Source organism: Lepidochelys olivacea (genome assembly GCF_965140295.1).
Source record: "Lepidochelys olivacea isolate rLepOli2 genome assembly, chromosome: 10".
In the NCBI taxonomy this organism is placed as follows: Eukaryota; Metazoa; Chordata; order Testudines; family Cheloniidae; genus Lepidochelys; species Lepidochelys olivacea.
In genome coordinates, this window is record NC_140420.1 from 38,630,268 (window position 1) to 38,653,324 (window position 23,057).

Here is a 23,057-nt window from a genome sequence, read left to right on the forward strand (position 1 = left end):
ATATAAATAGGAAGATATAGTTGTCTGTGTTAGCCTGCATCATTCACACCTGCTAATCGCAACATATAGAGATATAGTGCCACTCTTATGTTATAGGATTTTACTCACTAAGGTGAAAATAATGTAAAATCATAGCTTGAATTTAAGTAGTTTTTCACACTATCAGTATGGTACTTAGTAGCATTGATCTGGGTGCTGAATTTGGAAATTACTCCCAGAAAGTAAATCTAAGATGTATTTTCAGTGGTCTGGATCATAACTCTGTTAGTACACAGTAACAAACTCCATCTCATCTGTGCATAAAGTGCTATTAAAGTCTGCAGTAGAATGTCTGCCAGAAAATAAATAGTCAGGTTTTTAGAAATGAACCTTTTAGCTGTGATTTCTCACAGTGCTTTTTATCGTGAGCCTTTCTGACATCTAACTTCTTATAGCTAAATTGAGTTAGCTTTTCCAATAGAAAGTAACAATTTAAAAGCCAGCTTGTGCACACTCTAAGGGGAATTGAAAGTCTTGACTAACAGACAGTTTCACGGCAGCAGCAAAGAAGGCCAGGATGAGGAAAAAGGGGATTGTACACTGCGGGGAAAAAAGGGAAGAGCAGCAGGAGAGATACAGTGTGAACTAGAAAGTTTAAACAAAATTAAATTTGATCCCATAAACTATATTGCATCTGCTGAATGGTGTCTTACTGGGTACATTTGACACCCCTTTTTACTGCTTTATATAAGAAAATACCTTCTGCTGTCAGTTTTGTTTAACTCTTTTTACCAAATAAAAATTGGTAACTAATAGTATCACAAACCATGTGGGCTTTGCTCTCCTGGTTTGTAACCAAAACCCCTAGGTGATTTTTAGAAAGGACGGTGTGGCCTCGTTAACTGAACACAATCCCACCACTTCCACTGACTTGTGTGGTCTTAACCAATTTACTATAAATTGCCTTTTTTTTTTTTTTAAACTCTCTCACTGAAGTCAATGGGAATTGTGTCGCTCAGTAGCTCTTCAAAATCTTGAAATAGATTTCTCAGGAGAGTTCAGCATCCACTAGTGTAGCTGCTGGGTACTGAGCTCTTTTGAAATATGGCCCTACACTTTTATCTCGTATGTATCTGAGTGTCCGCATCTGTAAAATGGGGAAAATATATCCACTGCAAACTAGGTAAGTCAGGGTTAATGTTCTTCAAAGCACTCTTTAAGTAAAGTATTATGCATTATAATAAACTGTTATATAGACACCCAGTTTTATACGCACAGTGTAAATTTCACACACTTTTCAGTTGTCATAGAACATTAGCAATATTGGATTTCAGCCAGTGTGTTTTTTTCAAAATTGATTGGCAGCTTGGAGTGTGACATTGCATTGTTGTCCAAACCAAGATATTTTCCATTTATATTTAATTTTCAAAAAATGAAATTTTCACTAAATCATCATAACCATATTTAATTATGCAAAAATCTATGGCCTCGTACCTCTGGGAGTAGTGGCAGAGTGTTTCTAGTGAACTGAGCAATAGTCTCTCAATTTACTGTAATCAGAAAGTTACATAGGGATTGTACCTCTGTATTTACCTTGTTCAACTATATTTCATACTTTAGTTTTTTTCAAATACAGTATCAATCTGAACCAGAAATAAACAATACAGAATCTTTGGACACTGACCTCTTATTTGCACTACACTCCTTTGCTTGTGAATGTATTAGTCATGTATATTTACCATTTGGAAAACCCGCCCTCAACTGTTTCAGCAGATATAAAAGATACACTTCTCAGTAGAGTCGTGTGAATCTCTGAATCAGATCCATAGATGTCAGTGTCTGTATTAATGTGTTGCTTTTTAATGCCTTTCATCCAAAGATCTCAAAGCAAATTAATGAGTCGCAATATCACTGTGAAGTATATAAGTGTATCCCCATTGTATAGATGGGGAGACTGAAGCACAAAGATATTGAGTTGCCCAGTGTCACACAGTGAGTCAGTTGCAGAGCCAGGAATATAATCCAGGAGTGCTGACTCCCAGTCCTGTTCTCCATCTACTAAATATAATTCCTTTCATTTTTATTTTGTTAAATGGTTGATTAAAATCTTCCAGGTTTGAGAAACCCCCCTAGACCTCTCTTGGCAGCTGGTCCCTCAAGTTCTGGAGGAGCTGATGCAGATGGTGGGCTCTTCGCAGTTCCCACGACTCTACCACCCAATAGCCGACATGGAAAGCTGTTCTTGCCTAGCAAGGAAGCAGAAATGACCTTCCGACAGCACTTGGACACGATCAGTGTAAGTGAAATTGTTTCAGGGTGACTGGCACTTTTAAGAGGGAGCAGGGTCCAGTGCACCTCTGACTGATTACCTGCTGCCCAATTAGGTTTAAGGGATGGCACCTGGGTCTTGTAAAGGGGGAGACAGCAGCAGGAGAAGGTGGACTACCCAGAGAGGTAAGGGTGCAGCTCGAGGATGTAGCTGTGGCAGAGACTGTGGAGAGCAGGAGGCTCCCGCAGGAGACCCAGAGTAACCAGGGGAGGGCCAAGAGAGCCCAAAGAGGGGTTGCCTGCTGATTTTTCTGATCCGGAAAAAGAGAATTGAAGAAGGCTGAGCTCCAGCTAGGAAGGGAAGGGAATGGCTGCTTGGTGAAGAGCAGACTGGGACAGAAGAGCTCCAGAACTGGCTGAATATGAACTTTTGTGTTGTGGTGATGGACTTTATTGTGGGACTTTGAGGATTGTTGTGAACTGTTTGTTATTGAACCAGTCCCAAGGAAGCATGGTGTTAGCCATGAGAGAGCCTGTGTAGAGTTTAAGGAGTCCTGAAAGAAGGGGAAATTGAGACAGGCCTCTATAGAGCCACACTTGGCCATCAGGGGGCACTACAGGCAGCCACGCCCTCTTACAGAGACCAGTGAACAAAATGTAGCATGCTGGAGCCTGACCCAGCTCCTAGTGGGGATTAAAATCCTACTGGTCCAAGAATGACTGATTTGAATATTAAAAAGCACCGTCTTCTTTATGAAGAAATGTCTCCAATAGTGTTCAGAACTGACATTACACTGGAAGAAGCTTGTCAGGTGCTTGAGCATACAGCTGAGCTTCAAAGCTACACCAACTTGAAAGCCAGAATGCGATCTCACTGGCACTTTGCTAATTCAAGTTCACCAGTTGAAGTCAAAGTTCTGTCGTATTTACACATGTAGAAAAACTAGTTGATATTTCTTTGTTTATCAAAGTTTGAAATGTCTCATCAGGTTTTGTTGACTCAATAACTACTTGTTCTTTTTCAAGTGATGGTCCCTGTTGTAGTCTACTGTGGGTTACACATGGATCCAGAGTCGGAGAATTTGAAAGAAGTGTCCATTGATATGCACATGCACCCTGACTCACCTCATGTTTCTGTTCAAGGTGATAAAGGTCACGGCAGACCAACTGCATCTCCAGTTCCTTCTCACTGCCACGTGGTCTGGGTTGGAACCTCCAGTGTCCTCATCTCTGATGCAGCTCTGTTACCTTTAATTGTACATAGTTTTTAGTTTTAGTTGTAGTTTTAACAGCTCAGAATAAAGGTCAGCGACTTCCCCCAGTCCCCACACCCCCTATACCTTATTCGAGTACCGGACTATGCCCAGCATTTCAAACTGCACCTCCTGCCCACGATTCTTCTCGGTCAGTGATGACCACCAATGCTGTCTCTACAGCCTAGAAGAGGCTCTCATTGCAGCTAGGTGCAGTGTTTGTCAGTCTTTTCCCAGCTGTAGCAGAAGTCAAGCACTTTGTCTCCAGAAGTATCTCCTGGAGAAGGCCGTGAGACTACAGTTGGACCCAGGCTGGAGAATTCCCCCATACATCTGCCAGAATCAGTGAGGAGTGTGCCTCCTGCTGCTACTACATCCAACTCCGGTAACAGCAGAGCCACCCCTACAGAGCTCGTGTTGGGGCCTATTTGGGAGATTTGGAAGCACTCCCATCAGTGTGGGACTAAGTTTTCCTCCAAGTCTTACCTCAAAGAAACACTCCTTCCACCAGCTCGGCCCAAGGGGATGACATGTGTTCTACATTCCACAGGCACAAAAAGAAGACCCGTAAACAGTGAGAACACTGGTTCCAGGCAGTGACCCATCGGTACTGCTATCTCCAGCACCTCACAAAACGTGAGACCCTCTGGCACCAGTAAAGTGCCACTACTGGCAGCCATAAAAGAGAGTGTAGTGTCCCTTCTGCCAGGGAGATCCTGATCTATGGCTGCACCCCAAGATGTCTTTGCTTTACTGGATCTAAAGTCGTCTCCTCCTCCATCGGGTCCTTCCAGCTCTAGGGAACTCATATTTCTGGCATAAGACATGCCTGCGGTACAGGGTCTATTGCCCCCTAACATATATGCTATACACCTCTCCATTGGCTCCAACGGTACTGCCTTTGGAACCAGTCCTCCTTTTCTTTTTTGGATGAATCTGAACCTGCAGAAGAATCACCTTTCCCATACCACTCCTATGCACCACCACAGAGACCGGCACAACCATGGTAGCAACTATCTGCTCACCTTCCCCAGAGCCTCTGGTGTCCCATGCCTTGGGAACTCCACAACGTCCCACAGAATAAAGGTGCAATTCCGGAAGCTGCAGAGATTCCCCTAGTCCTGGACTACATTTTGTCCTTAAAGATATCGGGTCTCTCTATCAGCTGCTTGGAAGTCTGTCTATCGGCAATTAGTGTGTTCCATCCTCCAACAGAGGGTTACTCAGTTTTTACACACCCACTAACCAATAGATTTTGGAAAGACCTCCTCAGAACGGTCCCACTCTACAAATGATCACACCTCAGTGGGACCTGAATCTGGTATTTTCAGTATTAACAAAAAAACCCCTTTGAGCCAGTGGCATCCTGCTCCATGTTCCTCCTCTCCATGAAGGTCACCTGCCTTGTTGCCATCACTTAACCGAGAAGGGTTGGTGAACTAAGGACTATGATGGTGGACCCGCCATTTACAGTATTCCACAAGGATAAGGTCTCTATACCTACACCCAAAATTTTATTTTTTACCAAAGGTCGTCTCCTGGTTTTATATTAACCAATCCATTCACCTACCTGTCTTCTTCCCACACACCCACAAACTCTACATCTCCCCTCAACATCTGACAGGCTTTGACCTTTTATCTACAGAGAACAAAAACAATCAGGAATTCCCCTCGCCTGTTTGTTGTGGTGGCAGAGAAAATCAGGGGCCAGGTTGTCTCCACCCAGAGAATCTCCAAATGGATTTCCAGCTGCATTAAATTCTGCTACCAGACGTTGAATCCAGGCTTTGGAGCTGTACTCCAGCTCCACTCCAGCTCCAGGCAAAAACCTGCAGCTCCACTGCTCTGGAGCTGCTCCGCGCTCCAGCTCCGGGCTCTGCTCCAAAGCCCTGGTCAAATCTGCCTTCCCCCCCACCCCCCATGAGGGTACAAACTCACTCCACTAGAGCTGAAGGAATAACCACAGCATCCCTTCAAGATGTGCCTCTCACAGAGATATGTAGAGCGGCCACATGGAGTATTCTGTCCACACATTTGCCACACACTGCACCTTGGTGCAGGACTTGGTGGCAGATGACTCCTTTGGCATGGTGGTTCTCCACATGACCCTTCTGTCCTCGTCCTCACACCCTCCTCCTACTTACTTACTGCTTGTCAGTCACCCACAGTGGAATACAGTAGGGACCATCACTTGAAGAGGAGGTTACTTACCTCTAACTGGAGGCTCTTCGAGGTGGGTGGTCCCCATCTGTATTCCACTTCCCGCCCTCCTTCTCCTCTGCTTTGGATCTGCCAGATTCACACTGGAGAAGGAACTGGAGACCTGATCTGCCCTGCCCTTTGTCACCTCAGACAGAAGCACGAAGCAAGTTGGGGAGCATGTGTGGATCAACAGACACTACTTTCAAATTCTGACTCCCAAGTGCCTGTTGCGCATGCGTAATCCACAGCAGAATACAGGTACATCTCCAGGAACTTCCAGTAACAGGTAAGTAACCTCCTCTTCCTTCCCATAAAACTGGTAAAAGAATGTATTGCTCAGTTTATAAAATGAGTGATCCTGACAGAAAACATTATTGGAGTAGTTCCTAGAGGCCTTAAAAGAGATCAGGGCCCTATTGTGCTAGACCACCTACAAACACGCAGTGAGACTGGGCCTGCCCCAAACTGCCTAAGTGTAGATACACAATACAGACCAAATATGGGGGAGCAGGGGAAGCAGAAGCATGTAGAGATGAGGTGACTTGCCCAGAGTCTCACATCAGGTCAGTAGCGGATTCAGGAAAAGAACTCGGGTCTCCTGATTCCCAGTCTAATGCCCTGTCAGTTGGACCAAGCTGCTTCAGTGCTGAGGAGAACTGGAAGAGGACCTTAAAGTATTAATTTCTAGTTTAGGGAAATTAAACATAGTGTACATAGTTCAGTGGAGCTTTCCCCTCATTGAAGTCTAACTTTGAGCAGCCTGCAGTTAGAATAATATACAATTTCAATACACCATATACCAAAGATGAGGGAGGTATATATGGTCTGCAGGTAATTTTGGCATGAAGGACTTTAGACTGATTTGAAACTTAAGAACGGCCATACTGGGTCAGACCAAAGGTCCATCTAACCCAGGATCCTCTCTTCCGACTGGCTAATACCAGGTGCTTCAGAACAGGTAATCAAGTGATCCATCTTGTCGCCCATTCCCAGCTTCTGGCTGGGGTGTTTTGGATGAATGGACTATAAGATGGACAGAAAGCTGGCTAGATCGTTGGGCTCAACAGGTAGTGATCAATGGCTCTGTCTAGTTGGCAGCCGGTATCAAGCGGAGTGTCCCAAGGGTCAGTCCTGGGGCCAGTTTTGTTCAATAGCTTCATTAATGATCTGGAGGATGGTGTGGATTGCACCCTCAGCAAGTTTGCAGATTACGCTAAACTAGGAGGAGTGGTAGATACACTGGAGGGTAGGGTTAGGATATAGAGGAACCTAGACAAATTAGAGGATTGGACCAAAAGAAATTTGAGGAGGTTCAACAAGGACAAGTGCAGAGTTCTGCACTTACGACAGAAGAATCCCGTGCACTGCTACAGACTAGGGACCGAGTGCCTAGGCAGCAGTTCTGCAGAAAAGGACCTAGGGGTTACAGTGGACGAGAAGCTGGATATGAATGAACAGTGTGCCCTTGTTGCCAAGAAGGCTAACAGCATTTTGGGCTGTACAAGTAGGAGCATTGCCAGCATATTTAGGGACGTGATCATTCCCCTCTATTTGGCATTGGTGAGGCCTCATCTGGATTACTTTGTCCAGTTTTGGGCCCCACGCTACAAGAAGGATGTGGAAAAATTGGAAAGAGTCCAGCAGAGGGCAACAAAAATAATTAGGGGGCTGGGGTACATGATTTATGAGGAGAGGCTGATGGAACTGGGATTATTTAATTTGCAGAACAGAAGAATGAGATGGGATTTGATAGCTGCTTTCAACTACCTGAAAGGGGGCTCCAAAGAGGATGGATTTACACTGTTCTCAGGGGTACCAGATGACAGGACAAGGAGTAATGGTCTCTAGTTGCAGTGGGGGAGGTTTAGGTTGGATATTAGGGAAAACTTTTAAACTAGGAGAATGGTGAAGCACTGGAATGCGTTACCTAGGGAGGTGGTGGAATCTCCTTCCTTAGAGTCTTTTAAGGTCAGGCTTGACAAAGCCCTGGCTGGGATGATTTAGTTGGTGATTGGTCCTGCTTTGAGCAGGGGGTTGGACTAGATGACCTCCTGAGGTCCCTTCCAACCCTGCTATTCTATGAAAGAGGTGGTGTTTTGTTTCTGGTGTCTTTAATAGTTACATTATTCATCAGAGTTTAGGGAGGAATTTTTCATGACTGGGTGGTCAAAATAGTGTGTAACACGTGTCCTTTCTCTCCCTGCCCCCCCCCCCGCTCCCCCAGATGCAGTCAGACTACTTCTTGCCAAAACCAAGGAGATTGCGGAACAGGCACCTGCGGAAGCCATTGGTGGTACAGGTCAGAGAAATTTGACTGAGTCTGGCATTTATTTGCTTGTTGAGTAGACAATCAGTGAGGTTTTCCTAAAAATAAGAATTTCGCTTCCTCTCTCATGTCCTCCGGGGAAATAAAACTGAAAGGTCATAGGGAACAAGGATTCTTCTTTGAGTAGTATCCCTATGGGTGCTCCACTGTAGGTGTGTATGCGTCCCTGTGTTTCTAATCGGAGATCTTTGGTAGCAGTGTCTGTTCGACCCATACATGTGCTCTCTCCTCGTGCTCTGCCTCAAGGCTAATTAGTGCTGCATGGTGAGCCACCTTTACTTCCTTCTTAACTGCCCCTGACTAGAGATGGAGTGATTAGCAGTCTATTCACAGATACTTTAGATTAGTGGTCTCCAAAGTGGGGTGTGCAAGACCATCCCTGGGGGTGTGCAGCAGGAGGAGCACTGCAGAAGGAGCATGGCGGCAGCAGCTCTCCTGAACCTTTGATTCTTCGGTGGGACGCCGGCAGCAGCTCGGCTCTCCCCGCTCCGTCTTTGGCGGCACCTTATTTTTTTTTTTTTTTTGCTTCCCTAGAGCTGGCGCTGGGGGTGCGCAATCCAAAAACTTTGGAGACCCCTGCTTTAGGTCTTTAGAAATTCTTTCTTAGTCATTCTTAAGCTATGTCTACATTGCATACCTTACAGTGACTAAGGTACTCAGTGTAGCCACTTTTTGCCAGCAGGAGAGCTCGCCTGCCGTCAAATTAAACCCACTGCCAGTGAGAAGCAGAAGCTTTGTTGGCGGGAGAGCATCTGCTGCTGACAAAGTCTCCTGCTGACAAAGCACTGTCCACACTGGCGCGTTTTGTCACTAAGACTTTTGTCAGTCAGGGGAGGGTTGTTTGGTTTTTTTCCACACCCTGACCAACAAAAGTTTAACGACAAAAGTGCAGCGTAGACATAGCCTTAGTGTGTTTGTGTGCGTTTTCTTCTTAGGTAATGGGGTTCATTGCTATTCTTTTCCCTTCCCCCTCACACCCAAAGTTTTTACTTTATTTTTTCCTCCTCTACTGGAGATTGCTGCCATCAAGGGGTATGCCCAGCTCCCTCAGGTTAAAGAGGTGCCTTTCCTGTAAGGAGGCCTTACTTATAACAAGTGGACATTCCCACCACATACAGTGCCTCAGGGAGGCCCACATTCCCCAAAAGTGTGCTTTGTGTCAGCAACTGAAAGCCCAATCCTGGAAAAACTGGGAAATAAAGCTTAAAACTACCTCTGATGGAGGGAGCTCTGCAACCTGCAGTTGAATCTCCTCAGTGATGAGAGCCATCTCTGCAGCCTTCTACCTCCAAGGGGGGTGAACTGAAGAAGAAACCTTCAGATTCCCTGTGAAACATCTCCAAAATGAGAGCCACAAGTCCTCACAGTGAGTCCCTAACCAGCTAGAGGAGATCCCCGTCACATTTGGTCACTTCGGTACCAATGGCTCCTAAACATGGTACCCCCAAGTCATGTGGGTCATCCAGTGCGGACACCTGGAGTAAGCCTAAGGACCCTCTGGGCACAGGCACTTGAGGTAGCAGTACTGCCTGTCAGACAGAAGCACAGACCGTACTGCTTGTGGGAAGTCGGCACCAATACGGAAACCCTCGGTACCAAAAACAACTAAACCTCACTGGACCGCTCATCTTGGTCAAGACTGCAGATTGCTTCGGTACTGATGAGTCAGCACTGGCAAGCCCTGACCGTACTGATGACCATGGCACTGCAGGAGTACAGATTTTCTAAGAACCTGGTGGTATCTGAAACCCCAGAGTTTCCTTTACTCGGTACTGGATTCATCTCAAACCCTGAATCACCACCAGTACTAAGCAGTTTGCCTCCAGTCTCCTTATCTGCACCTCCAATTGGTAGCGGCCAGGAGGAGTTTCTCTGTCACTCACATTATGCTCCCTCCCACCCTCAGCCCGGACCTTCCCAGGCACAGTTTCACTCTGGATTCCAACCCCATGGTATGACTAGCTGTGGGCTCTGTCACCCATGCCTTTTCCACGGCCACAGCAGCCACACCAGAGCTTCGAGGCGTCCAGTGTCATGGTAGCATTCTGTACCTCAGAGTAGTGCCCTGTAATCCCCATATTCATCATTCATATATGATTTTGATATTTCATACAAAGCATGTCATATAATATATCCTAGAAAAGATCATGATCTGATGAAAATATGATCATGTATATCAGTGTGTATGATCTTATGAGATTTTGCTGTATAGTGGTTGTTGAAATATGTTACAAATTTGGGCATCACTAGTTCTCCATTGGCAACAAAGGAGGTGATCCACACCTACATAGTGTTAAAAGACCATTAATCAGCAGGGGAATTGTAAACAAGGGATTTACAACTGTGTAAGAGAAGCACCACACAATGGGGATTGCTCAACCCTGTAACTCAGCAAGGCCCACCAGGTATACCTGGACTAGTTTTTTTCCGTGGGCATGGACTTAGTATAAAATAAGGTCCTCATGATGCCACTGTTCACCTTTTTCTTCCCTTACCTATGCTGAAGGGAAGAAGAATGTTGGGAAGACAAAGACTTGAACTGAGGAAACTGGTCCAAGGCTTAAAGGGAAAGCCTGTGTGTTAAGAACGGTAACCTACTTGCAACATCCAGTGGGGTGAGAGAAACTGTATGATCCAAATATTGCTCAGTCTAATAAGGTCTAGAATTTAGACTGTGTGCTTACTTTTTATTTTCTTTGGTAACTATCTCTGAACTTGTAAGCCTACCACTTATAATCACTTAAAATCTGTCTTTCTGTAGTTAATAAATCTGTTTTATATTTTACCTAAAATAGTGTGTTTTGGTTGAAGTGCTTGGACAATCTTCGTTCAGGTTACCAAGGCTAGTGTATGTCCTCTCCACACTGAGAGAGGGTGGATTGGGTAATGAACTTATACTGGTCAGGCTTCTGACCAGGGCAAGACAGTTCAGTTCTGGGGGCAAGGCTGGGGGCTTGGCAGATTTGCTGGTGCCTTTCTGTGTGTGATTCATGAGTGACTCAGGGAACATTCATGCAATTTAGCTTGATGTGGGGCTCCACATGCTGTTGTACTGAGTTATAACCTCGCCTGGAGGGGTTTGCTGCTTGTCACTAGCAAAGCATTGTGGGAGACAGCCCAAGCTGGAGAGTTAAGGGGGCACAGCAGTACCCCAGTTCCAGATTATAAACAGGGATCCCATCGCAGTCATCCACTGGGAATCCATGAGGGGCTCTCCTTCTACCTCTGCATCTAGAGCCTCAGCACCTCCTGAGGAAATATCCGAACAACAGGAGATGGAGCTAGAAGAGGAGACCACACCACCAACTAATTTCTCCTCTTCTTCTCCAGATGAGGCAGTGATGTCCCCTCCTCCATCCATGGCAGGCAATTTTAGGTCCTTTCAGGATCTTACAAAGAGGGTGGCAGATTGATTACAAATCCCTCTCAAGAAGGTGAGGGACACCCACCATAAGCTGCTGGACATATTACATACACCCTCCTCCTCAAAGATCGCCCTCCTCATTGACCAGGTGCTTTTTGATCGAGCCAAACTTGTGGCAAACACCAGCATCAGCCAAACCAACGTGCAAATCATAGAATATCTGGGTTGGAAGGGACCTCAGGAGGTCATCTAATCCAACCCCCTGCTCAAAGCAGGACCAATCCCCAACTAAATCATCCCAGCCAGGGCTTTGTCAAGCGTGACCTTAAACACCTCTAAGGAAGGAGATTCCACCACCTCCCTAGGTAACCCATTCCAGTGCTTCACCACCCTCCTAGTGAAAAAGATTTTCCTAATATCCAACCTAAACCTCCCCCACTGCAACTTGAGACCATTACTCCTTGTCCTGTCATCTGGTACCCTTGAGAACAATCTAGATCCATCCTCTTTGGAGCCCCCTTTCAGGTAGTTGAAAGCAGCTATCAAATCCCATCTCATTCTTCTGTTCTGCAAACTAAATAATCCCAGTTCCCTCAGCCTCTCCTTGTAAGTCATGTACCCCAGCCCCCTAATTATTTTTGTTGCCCTCTGCTGGACTCTTTCCAATTTTTCCACATCCTTCTTGTAGTGTGGGGCCCAAAACTGGACAAAGTACTCCAGATGAGACCTCACCAATGCCAAATAGAGGAGAATGAACACATCCCTCAATCTGCTGGCAATGCTCCTACTTGTACAGTCCAAAATGCCATTGGCCTTCTTGGCAACAAGGGCACACTGTTGACTCATATCCAGCTTCTCATCCACTGTAACCCGTAGGTCCTTTTCTGCAGAACTGCTGCCAAGCCACTCGGTCCCTAGTCTGTAGCAGTGCATGGGATTCTTCTGTCCTAAGTACAGGACTCTGCACTTGTCCTTGCTGAACCTCATCAGATTTCTTTTGGCCCAATCCTCTAATTGTCTAGGTCCCTCTGTATCCTATCCCTACCCTTCAGCATATCTACCTCTGCTCCCCGTTTAGTGTCATCTGCAAACTTGCTGAGGGTGCAATCCACGCCATCCTCCAGATCATTAATGAAGCTATTGAACAAAACCTGCCCCAGGACCGACCCTTGGGGCACTCCACTTGATACGGGCTGCCAACTAGAAATGGAGCCATTGATCAGTACCTGTTGAGCTCGATGATCTAGCAAGTTTTCCATCCACCACATAGTCCATTCATCCAGCCCATGCTTCTTTAACTTTCTGGCAAGAATACTGTGGGAGAGCGTGTCAAAAGCTTTGCTAAAGTCAAGGAATAACACGTCCACTGCTTTCCCCTCATCCACAGAGCCAGTTATCTCATCATAGAAGGCAATTAGGTTAATCAGGCATGACTTGCCCTTGGTGAATCCGTGCTGACTGTTCCTGATCCCTTTCTTCTCTAAGTGCTTCAAAATTGATTCCTTGAGGACCTGCTCCATGATTTTTCCAGGGACTGAGGTAAGGCTGACTGGCCTGTAGTTCCCCGGATCTTCCTCCTTCCCTTTTTTAAAGATGGGCACTCGCCTTTTTCCAGTCATCCGGGACCTCCCCCTTTCGCCATGAGTTTTCAAAGATAATGGCCAATGGCTCTGCAATCACATCTGCCAACTCCTTTAGCACCCTTGGATGCAGCGCATCCAGCCCCATGGACTTGTGCTCATCCGGCTTTTCTAAATAGTCCCGAACTACTTCTTTCTCCACAGACGGCTGGTCACCTCCTCCCCATGCTGTGCTGCCCAGTGCAGTAGTCTGGGAGGTGACCTTGTTCGTGAAGACAGAAGCAAAAAAAGCACTGAGTACATTAGCTTTTTTCCACATCCTCTGTCACTAGGTTGTCTCCCTCATTCAGTAAGTGGCCCTTTCCTTCACTTTTTTCTTGTTGCTAATATACCAGAAGAAACCCTTTTTGTTACCCTTAACATCGCTTGCTAGCTGCAACTCCGAGTGTGGTTTCGCCTTCCTGATTACACCCCTGCAGGCTAGAGCAATATTTTTATACTTCTCCCTGGTCATTTGTCCAATCTTCCACTTCTTGTAAGCTTCTTTTTTGTGTTTTAAGATCAGCAAGGATTTCACTGTTAAGCCAAGCTGGTTGCCTGCCATATTTACTATTCTTTCTACACATCGGGATGGTTTGTTGGCCAACAAATGGGCCAACAAGAAGTATTATGTCCTCTTCTCCCACCTGCCACCTAATTCCATCGTGGTGGATTTGGTGAACTCTTATGGCCACCAGCACTACTCAAAATCCATCCCTTACGATAGAGATTGGAAGAGACAACTGGTTTGGGAGGAAGGCCTACTCTTCCACAACTTTGCAATTTTGAGTTGCCAACTACCAAGCCTTAGCAGCCAAATATGACTGCACAAATTATGTAAAGCTTAATGCCTTTATGGATCACCTGACAGAGTCACACAGAGACCAATTTCAGGCCATCGTACGGGGGGGGATAGTTAGTGACAAAACCAGCACTCCAGACCGCACTAGGTGCTGTGGAAACTGCAGCCTGTTTGATCTCGACAGCAGTCGTGATGCAGCAAGTGTTGTGACTGCATCTTTTGAGACTGCAGAAGGAGATTCAGATGATGGTCAAAGACTTCCCCTTCGAAGGCCTGAAATTGTTTGTGGACAAGACCAATGCCGCACTCCACTCTCTGAAATACTCCACATTCACACTTCAGTTGCTGGGGATCTATATGTCCAGACAAAAAAGGGAAACTTAGTCCTCAGCCATCACAGAAGTCACATCCACCCAATTACCCATCACAGTGCTACAGACACAATGAAAAATGTCCAAATTTCAGAGGGGCAAACCATCAGGCCACCATGTCTCAGCTTGCCACCTCAAAACACCAATTTTGATGTCACTCTCTACCACACCAGCTCTCTCAACCTCTCACATCCCTTTGGATGCTTTCTGGCTCTGTTCCATCAGAACTGGGAACACAACATTCGACAGATAGGTTTTAGAAATTATCTCCCATGGGTATTCCATCCACTTCACCTCCCTCCATCCTCTCTACTCTTCCTCCCCATTTCTCTTCAGGGATCCTTCTCACAAGAGACTATTTAGACAGGAAATAAATCACCTCCTATCTCTGTTTGTGCATATCTCCGAGGCAAAGGATTTTATTCCTGATATTTCCTGATCCCCAAGAAACAGGGAGGTTGGAGACCGATACTGGACCTTAGAGCATGGAAGAAAAATGTGAAGGCTGAAAAAATTTGAAATGGTCACACTACCAGTGATTATTCCATCTGTGGAATAGGGGGATTGATTCTCAGCCCTCAACCTTCAGGATGCCTATTTCTACATATCAATTCTACAGTCTCTCAGACAATTCCTCTGGCTTACCCTAGGTTAGGATCATTACCAGTATAGAGTACCCCTTTTGGCCTTTGTTGGCTCCCAGAGTATTCTCCACACACCCTGGGGATCGTGATCTACCCATACTTGGATGACTGTCTCTTCAGGGCCTACTCCTTCAAAGACGCCCTATCGGCCACCCACAGGACAGTGGAGTTATTCATGAAGCTAGGGCTACAAATCAACATCGAAAAGTCAACCTTAACTCTGATACAGTATTTGGAGCTTATAGGGGCCGATCTCAATGCACTGCATGTGAGAGTGCTCCTCCCACAACACAGATTTCACAGCCTGTCAACGCTCATAGAGACAGTTCAAAGCAGTCCACAAATGTAAGCCAGACATTGCCTCCAGCTTCTAGGACACATGGCAGCTGGCACGTTTGTAATAGTTCATGCCAGACTTCACATGAGATGTCTGTAGACAGGGTTCAGTTCGGTTTGCAGGTCAAACAGACAGGTTAGACAAACCTCTCTCAGCGCCTTCCAGGGTCAAACGCTCCCTGGATTGGTGGAAAGACCCAACAAATGTTTGCATGGGTGTTCATGAAAAGTTCACACAACTTCCCCCCCAACATTACTTCTCACTACAGATGCATCCCTCATATGTTGGGGTGCATATCTCAACAACCTCACAACTCGACAAGTGGTCATCCCTGGAGGCAACTCTCCGCATCAATCTCCTCAAACTCAGGTCAGTCAGGAACACTTGCTTTCACTTTCTTTCACTGATCAGAGGTACAGACACGAAGGTCATGACAGACAACATTGTGTGCATGTACTATCTAAATCGTCAGGGCGGCGCCAGATTGGCCTCCCTGTGCGTGGAAGTGCTAAAGCTTTGGAACTGGTGAATCTGCCACAATGTTCTAATATCAGCAGCCTGCCTATCTCTCAGGAGTGCAGAACACAACAGCGGACACTGTGATTTGGAAGTTCTCACATGACCACAAGTGGGAACTGAACCCAGCAGTACTCCACAGCATATTCTGTCAATGGGAGACACCGACAACAGACTTGTTTGCTACTTAGCTGAACAGGAGGTGCCCACACTACTGCTCCAGGGTTGGCCTTGGACAGCACTCATTAGGAGATGTTCTCTTTCTTCCATGGGACAAGGACCTTCTATATGCCTTTTCTCCATTCCCTCTGCTGTTGAAAATCCTGTTAAAAATAAAAAGGGAAAAAGCAAATGTCATCCTGATTGCTCCCACCTGACTGAGACAAACAAACATGATACCTGTATCTGTCACAGCTTGCAGTGTGTCCACCAATCTCTCTTCAACCAACTCCTTACCTCCTCTCACAGAACGAAGGACACATTCTCCTTCCCAACCTGCGGAATGGCTCAAGGTTTGGTTCCTTCATGGTACCAACACACACAATGCTGCTGCTCCACGGTTGTACAGGAAGTGTTGCTACACAGTAGAAAATCGACTACTGGTCATACTTACCTGCAAAAGTGAACTAGGTTTCAGGTTTGGGCAATTTCAGACAAATTACCCTGGCATCTTCTATCCTTCCCATGATGTGTGTTGACCTCAAGAGGTCAGGTCAATCAGTCCCTCAGTTCACTCAAAGTACATCTGGCGGCCACAGCAATTTTCTATTTACAAGTAGAGGGATACTCTGTTTTCTCCTGCCCAATTACAAAAAGATTCCTCAGGGACATGGTGAACCTCTTTTTCCCCAACCCAGACATCCCACTTCAGTGTGGGACCTAAATCTCGTTTTAAAGAGTCTCACTAGATCACGCTTTTGAGCCTTTTGCCACTTGTTCACTCACATACCAGGCAATGAAGACAGCATTTCTGATAGCCTTCACCTTGGCAAGGAGAACATTTAGTGGCACTAATGGTGCACCACTCTTTATAATATTCTTTAAAAATGAGGTTCCTCTTTTTGGCCCTATCCAAAGTTCATCCTCAAGGTGACATAGTCTTTTCACATGAGCCAACTGATTCACCTCCTGACCTTTTACCCTAAGCCTCACTGTGATAACAGGGAGGCTATACTGCACATGCTAGATGTTAGGAGAGCTCTGACCTTTAACCTGGACAGGACAAAGGCCTTTAGGAAATCTTCTAAGCTTTTCCTTTCCATTGCAGAAGGTCTAAAGGCATGGCAGTATCAGCCCAAAGACTCTCCTAATGGGTCTCGAACTTGTATTAAACACTCCTGTAATGTTTGCAATGTGGTACCTCCATCTGGAATCCGCACGCACTCCATGAGGTTGGTTTCCTCCTTGGTTGCCTTCCTCAAGAATGTCCCTATCTTGGAAATCTGCAGAGCAATGACTCGGGCATCTGCTCATACCTTTGCTGAACACTGCGATTACTGGAGACTCTGTTTCTCACACCATCTTCATAGTACTATCATCCATAACAAACTAGACGCCGAAGCCCCAACCTCCCATTGGGGATACTGCCCAGAAGTCACCCACAGTGCAGCACCCATAGGAACACTACTCAAGAAGAGAAAGTTACTCATCTTGTTCAGTAACAATGGTTCTTCGAGATGTGTGTCCCTATGGGTGCTCAACAACCAACAACTCTACTTCAGAGTAGAGAAGAACCTGAGGGTTCGCCCGTGCAGTGCTAATTAGCCTCGACGCAGAGCACAGAGGGAGGGGGATAAAGAGCATGTGCAGGCTGAACAGACACTGGTACCAAAGGTCTCTGATTAGAAGTGCAAGGACACACACACACACACACACACTCCTACAATGGAGCACCCATGGGGGGGACATCTCGAAGAACCATCATTACTACACAAGGTAAGTAACTTTCTCTTTTAGCCTCTTTAATAACTAAACCTGGTTAGATTCCCGCAACAGCAACAGCAGCTGCAGTAACAGTGTAGTGTAGCCACATGGAAGGGAGGTTGGGAAAGCAAAAATATACTTGGTCTGGAAGAAAGTTTGGAACAAATGGAATATCCTAACTAGGATTCTACTTTATACCTCAGTCCTGCAGACTTCTATCTTTTGTGTATATTTGGAATCCTGGTGTCTCATTCCTTATTACAACAAGATCTTCAGTTTGTCTTCCCACTGATTGTTTTTGAAATGTCTACGAAATTGGGTGGGGAGACAGATTATACCAGAAAAAAAAACTCAGTTCAAAGGGGCACTAATTTAAAAATGAAGGCTGGGATTTTCAGTGAGGTTGATGGGAGCAAGGTGTCCAGCTCCTTCTGAATTTCACTGGTAAGTGGGTATCATTAGCCTCTCTAAAGCTCCCTGCAAATCCCAGCCAAAAAGGAAAATATGATTATAAAAGCACAGATGGTAGGGGAAGGGAGAGAGACTCAGGGCTGATGTAACTGGCAGGAACAACAAAGTATAAGAAAATGGAAACGTTATTTGGCATTTGTTTGAAAAAATCTTATGAAATGCTAGCATGTGACCAGGGGCTCTTTAGTCTCCTTAGCTATATGTAAGGGACGAAAAGAGAGAGTCCACGCTCTGCCTTAGAGGTCTCCTGTGCCTAAGAAATTGCATTTTATGGGCCTCAGTGAGATGTTCTGTTCCATACAATTCCATCTTTTAAAATTTCTGAATGTAGTTTCCTTTGTCGTTCATTATCATTTAGTTGTTAACCATGACAGAGGATCAAGTCCCACACAAAAGCTTGTGCCCATGCTCAGAGGTGACACTACAGTGTAATACTCTAGGAAAGAGGTTCTCAAACTGTGGTCTGTGGACCACAAGTGGTCCGTGAGCTCCATTCAGGTGGTCCACCGATTAGTTCCCTCTAAGGTTCGCACCTGGGGGGCCGCACATGAGAGAATGAAGGGCCACCAACCTAATTAGTGGAGCCGTGCAGGTGTGGCTCCACTAATTAGGTGCCTGGTCCCTGGAGAAGATGCACTTGTAAGGTGAGGTGGTGGCCTTGGGGGGGATAAAGAGTAGGTGGAAGGGGGAAGTGGGGTGAGAAGAGGGGGTGAGGAGAATTTGGGATGTGCAGGGCTGCGAGGGCCAGAGAAAGAGGCGACTTTCCCCAGCTCTAGGGCTGCGGCTGCTGGGGAGAGACTGCCCTTCTTCCCAGCCTCCGCTCTGTGGTTGCTGTGGTGGGGGGAAAAGGGAGAGACCCCTCTCCTTCCCAGCCTCAGCTCCGTGGCTGCCGTGGCGGGGAAGAGAGGGCACATCCATCACATTAGAAAGGTAAGACTACTGATATTAAAATATGAGTTGTGGGCTTTTATTTGTAGAACAAAAAAAAGTTAATTATTAAGTTTGTTTTAATATATAGTGCTTTTATCCAAAGCACTTTACAATAGTTAGCTAAAGGTACAAACAACATTTGGAAAGATCATTAAATGGTCCGCTGAGACCCTCGGCAATTTTCAAGTGGTCCGCAAAAAAAAAAGTTTGAGAACCATTGCTCTAGGGGACTCGGAGACTGCTGCATTATCAGTGAGACAGGAGCTGAGTTTGACTTCACATCCATCTCTGGATGTTGTCCAGATGGAATTTCAATGCCATGGTGCTTTGCAGAGAAAAGAGACATGTAACTTACATTCCCTCTCAAACGGAAGCAGAAAGGGTTCTTGCTGCGTCTGACTGGTGTGTGCCCACATAGTCACTGCCAGGGCCCCTCGCTTGGGCCAAAAATTTGAAAGGTCTCAATTCTGCCTTCTTCCTGTTCTTCTCCTCTCCTAGTGCTCTGCTACCTACCCCAATAAAGGAGAACTAACAACTTAAAATGCCTTGTTTAAAATTTTAAGTAACACTTAACTTTCAAACACCTGAACAGCAAAGGTAACTTTTCTTGTATGCATAGTAAAGACTGGCATTTTTATCTGTTTGAATAATCAAAGTGGTGCTTTCCGTACCTTCTTGGTTGCAAAGATTTGAACTGCTTCCTGAAGGTCCACAGCCTGGGCCAGTTCATGCTCTACTGATATGGTTGCAAGGCCAACCAGCCTCTCCTGTGTCATTGTGGAGTGTAGATGTGTTTTTATTAACTTCAGCTTGGAGAAGCTGCGTTCTCCACTGGCAACTGTTACAGAAAGTGTTTAGAAGTATGCGCAGATCAGCAAAAGCATTTGGAAAGAGGGCGCTCATCTTATTTGTGTTCATATATTCCAGAACAGCCTTTGGAGTTGATCCTGCTGAAATGTATCTTGAAAGGGCTTTCAGTTCATCACCTAAATCACTTGCATCAATATCGTGCATGTCACTGCATTGCTGGTGTAGGTCTTCTTCAGGTATAGTGAGAGTTTCGGAATATCATACAACATCCCAAATATACTGCTGTGTTCCTTGAGCTGCATGAAACGTTCTTCAACTGACTGTATTGCACAATCTAGCACCTGGTTAAAAAATTCAACTTTGAATTGTTGTTTGGGGTCTCTTATGGGATTATCCCGTGCCTCGTAATCAAAATGTTGTCCTCTTCGGTGACTCTTGTATTCTTGAATGGGTGGGAATATAGCTTCAGAGTGAAGTTCTTCTGCCAACTTCTGTGCATTCTTCAGAATGTTTTGAAATCCCTCATCTGACCGGTAAGATTCTAGGTATGGCTTTTTGCTTTGTCCAATTGTTCCATTGCTCCAGATATAGCAAGGTCAACACCTTGGCGTCTCTTGCTTACAACATTTACTTCGAACAGTATGCCACAACACTAAGCCACATAGAAATTTGAAGTTATGCATGTTTCTGGTGATTTCATTCCCCGCTGCCACTGTTCTCCCATGAACAGTTCCTGTCATAGCATTATCCTGCATAATGGCAACTATGGCATCATCTATCTTCCCAATTTGGTGTTTGATAGGCTTTACTGCCTCCACTTGACTTTTCCATCATGTGGCACTCAGTGGTTTCAGTGTCAGAGTATGTTCCCAGATTTGGTTCAAAATTTGCCATCGATGAGTTGATGCAGAGAAAAATACACAGATACTTTGAATTACATTAAAAAATTCAGCAGCCTCACTAGAAGCTGCTGATGCATCACAGACCACCAAGTTCAATGAATGAAAACTGCATCGGACAAAAAAAGCTCGAGGGTTTAACTCTCTGATCCGTGTCTGCACTGTTCTGTTCTTTCCTCTCATGTTGGCATCATTACCGTAGCCCTGACGTCTCATGTCAGCTTTCATAATTCCCGTATCTTCCAGCTTTTTAAGAAGCACATTTGTCATACCAGCTCCTATAGTATCATCGGTGTCATTAAATTCTAGAAAATGCTCTCTGACAGTCACCATTGCAGGGACATTTTCACTAGGTTCTGTTGTTGTTACAAAACACACCATTAAAGTCATTTGTTCCGTATGGCTAATGTCAGGTGTGCAGTCCAGAATAACAGAGTAATATCTTGCTGACTTCAGATCTGCCACAATTTTCTGTTTGACTTTTGTTGCCAGTAACTGTATGACCTCATTTTGAATTGTTTTTCCAAGGTAGTGGTGTGTGTACATTTCTTGGGTGGTGACTCTTAGATACTCCTGGAGTACAGCATCAAACTCTGCCATCAGCTCCACAATTTTAAGGAAGCTTCCATTGTTTGGCACATACAGCTGATCTGAAGTGCCATGCGGTGCTAGGTTTTGGGTAGCAAGCATTCTCACAATGACAATGAGCCTTTTCAGAACATTTTGACAGTAAAGAGACTCTGATGCAATCTTCTCTTGATGCTGATAATCTATGGTGGCCTTTAACCTTAGTCTTATCTCAAGCTCTTTCCACCTGTGGAATGCTCTCCAGTGATTTGCTGCCTTCTCATGGCAGATTTCTAGCTAGATTTTTCCAGTCCTTTGTTCCTCTAGAACCCAATATGTCTGGAACATTAGACTGGAAGAGTTTGCAACAAAAACAGTATGCAGCATTCTGGGGTTTTGAGTACATAAGCCATGGCCTCTCCTCTTTCTCACCATTGGGGATTTCACGCCAGTAATGTGTTGGATGGAAACTTCTATTTTCATTGTCTTTGGGGAACATGAAGTTTTTCACTTGCTGTGGCCCGTGCAGTACAAGGAAGTCTCTCAGGCTACTGCTCAAGTGGGTCCACAGTCCTAGATCATCTAGACTTAAGGAACTAAACTCAGCAGCAGCTGTTTCTTGCTCCTCCACCACGCTCTTCTCTGATCTACACTTTTTCTTCAGGAATGTGCATGGTTACATCCATTTGAGATGGAGATATGGATGCTGCAGTAGCTGCCAGGTCACCTGCACTCTGACTAACTGGAAGATCAGGCATCTCCTCACCACTCTCATCCTCACTGGGGCCAGAAGGCTCACCGTGAACATTTGTGTGTCTATCTCAGGAGAGCTCCTTCCTGCTTATGTAGAAAAGCTTCCTTTGCTTGCTTTCTTTATCTGAATGCTGCCCCAGAGGGCCGTTTTCTTCTTTCACTCATGACTGCTGTTCTGTGCCAGCTATAGTGGCTCTCAACACTCAATTGAAGGGGACAAATAAGCAGGTTGGTAGCTGAGTGAGGGAAGATATCAGCGTCTTAAGGGCCAAATTGGCTCCTACTACTTCAGTTGACTGCCTGTTCGCCTCAAGTGGGTTCAGGGAAGCAGCAGGAAACAGGAAGCTCCCTGAGAAGTTGGTGTTAATCAGTTCAGGCTCCTGGGGATGGTAGAAAGGTACATAAGAGGCTGCTGCTCCTCCTCCTCTCTCTCCCTGCAGCTCCTGCTGCTTTCTGTTATTCCCTCTCACCTTTTCTCCTTCCTGCCTGTTATGTCCCATGTGCCCTCCTTCCTCCAGCACAGCACTCCACCATATCTGTGGTGAGGCCGCCTCAGTTCGCCTCATAGTAAGGCCAGCGCTGGTTCCTACTGTACTGATATTCAACTCCTTATTCTGTAAGGTATCACAACTGCAAAGGGCACTATATGAAACCAACTCACTTTGTTCTGTTTTTAAATCTGTTTTGGTCTGTTATCTTCCCCCATGCAGAGAACACTGCTCCCCAGGCCATCGGGAAATCCGTCCCAGCATGTCTGCTCCTTCTCCATCTTATCCAACTCTTCCATAACAGGTGAGTCTGCCCTTTCTGCATTACAGAATGAAGATCCATAGTGGGAATATTAAGTTGTGAGCTGATACTGGGATGAATTAGAAAGGCTCTCTTACCACTGTGTGTGGTGAGGAGTGAGGGAATAATCTTTAAAAGAAAAAAAAAAATCCGTTCAAAACCACAACCGTTCACCAGTTTAGTTGAGTCATGTCCCATGGGGTGACAAGCTTCTGCTTCTTGATCATTTTTACC

The 23,057-nt window shown here is 45.6% G+C and overlaps 1 protein-coding gene across 4 annotated transcripts in view; it reads left to right on the forward strand.

Annotated features, from left to right (window-relative positions):
* The window catches only part of CRAMP1 (cramped chromatin regulator homolog 1), a 119,169-nt gene that overhangs the window by 75,762 nt on the left and 20,350 nt on the right, over positions 1–23,057 (forward strand). For all 4 annotated transcript variants that reach the window (XM_084641439.1, XM_084641438.1, XM_084641437.1 and 1 more), the window contains exons 12-14: positions 2,094–2,275; positions 7,927–8,001; positions 22,745–22,826. In XM_084641439.1, the coding sequence (XP_084497565.1) occupies positions 2,094–2,275; positions 7,927–8,001; positions 22,745–22,826 (339 nt within the window). The remainder of the gene's footprint in view (positions 1–2,093; positions 2,276–7,926; positions 8,002–22,744; positions 22,827–23,057) is intronic.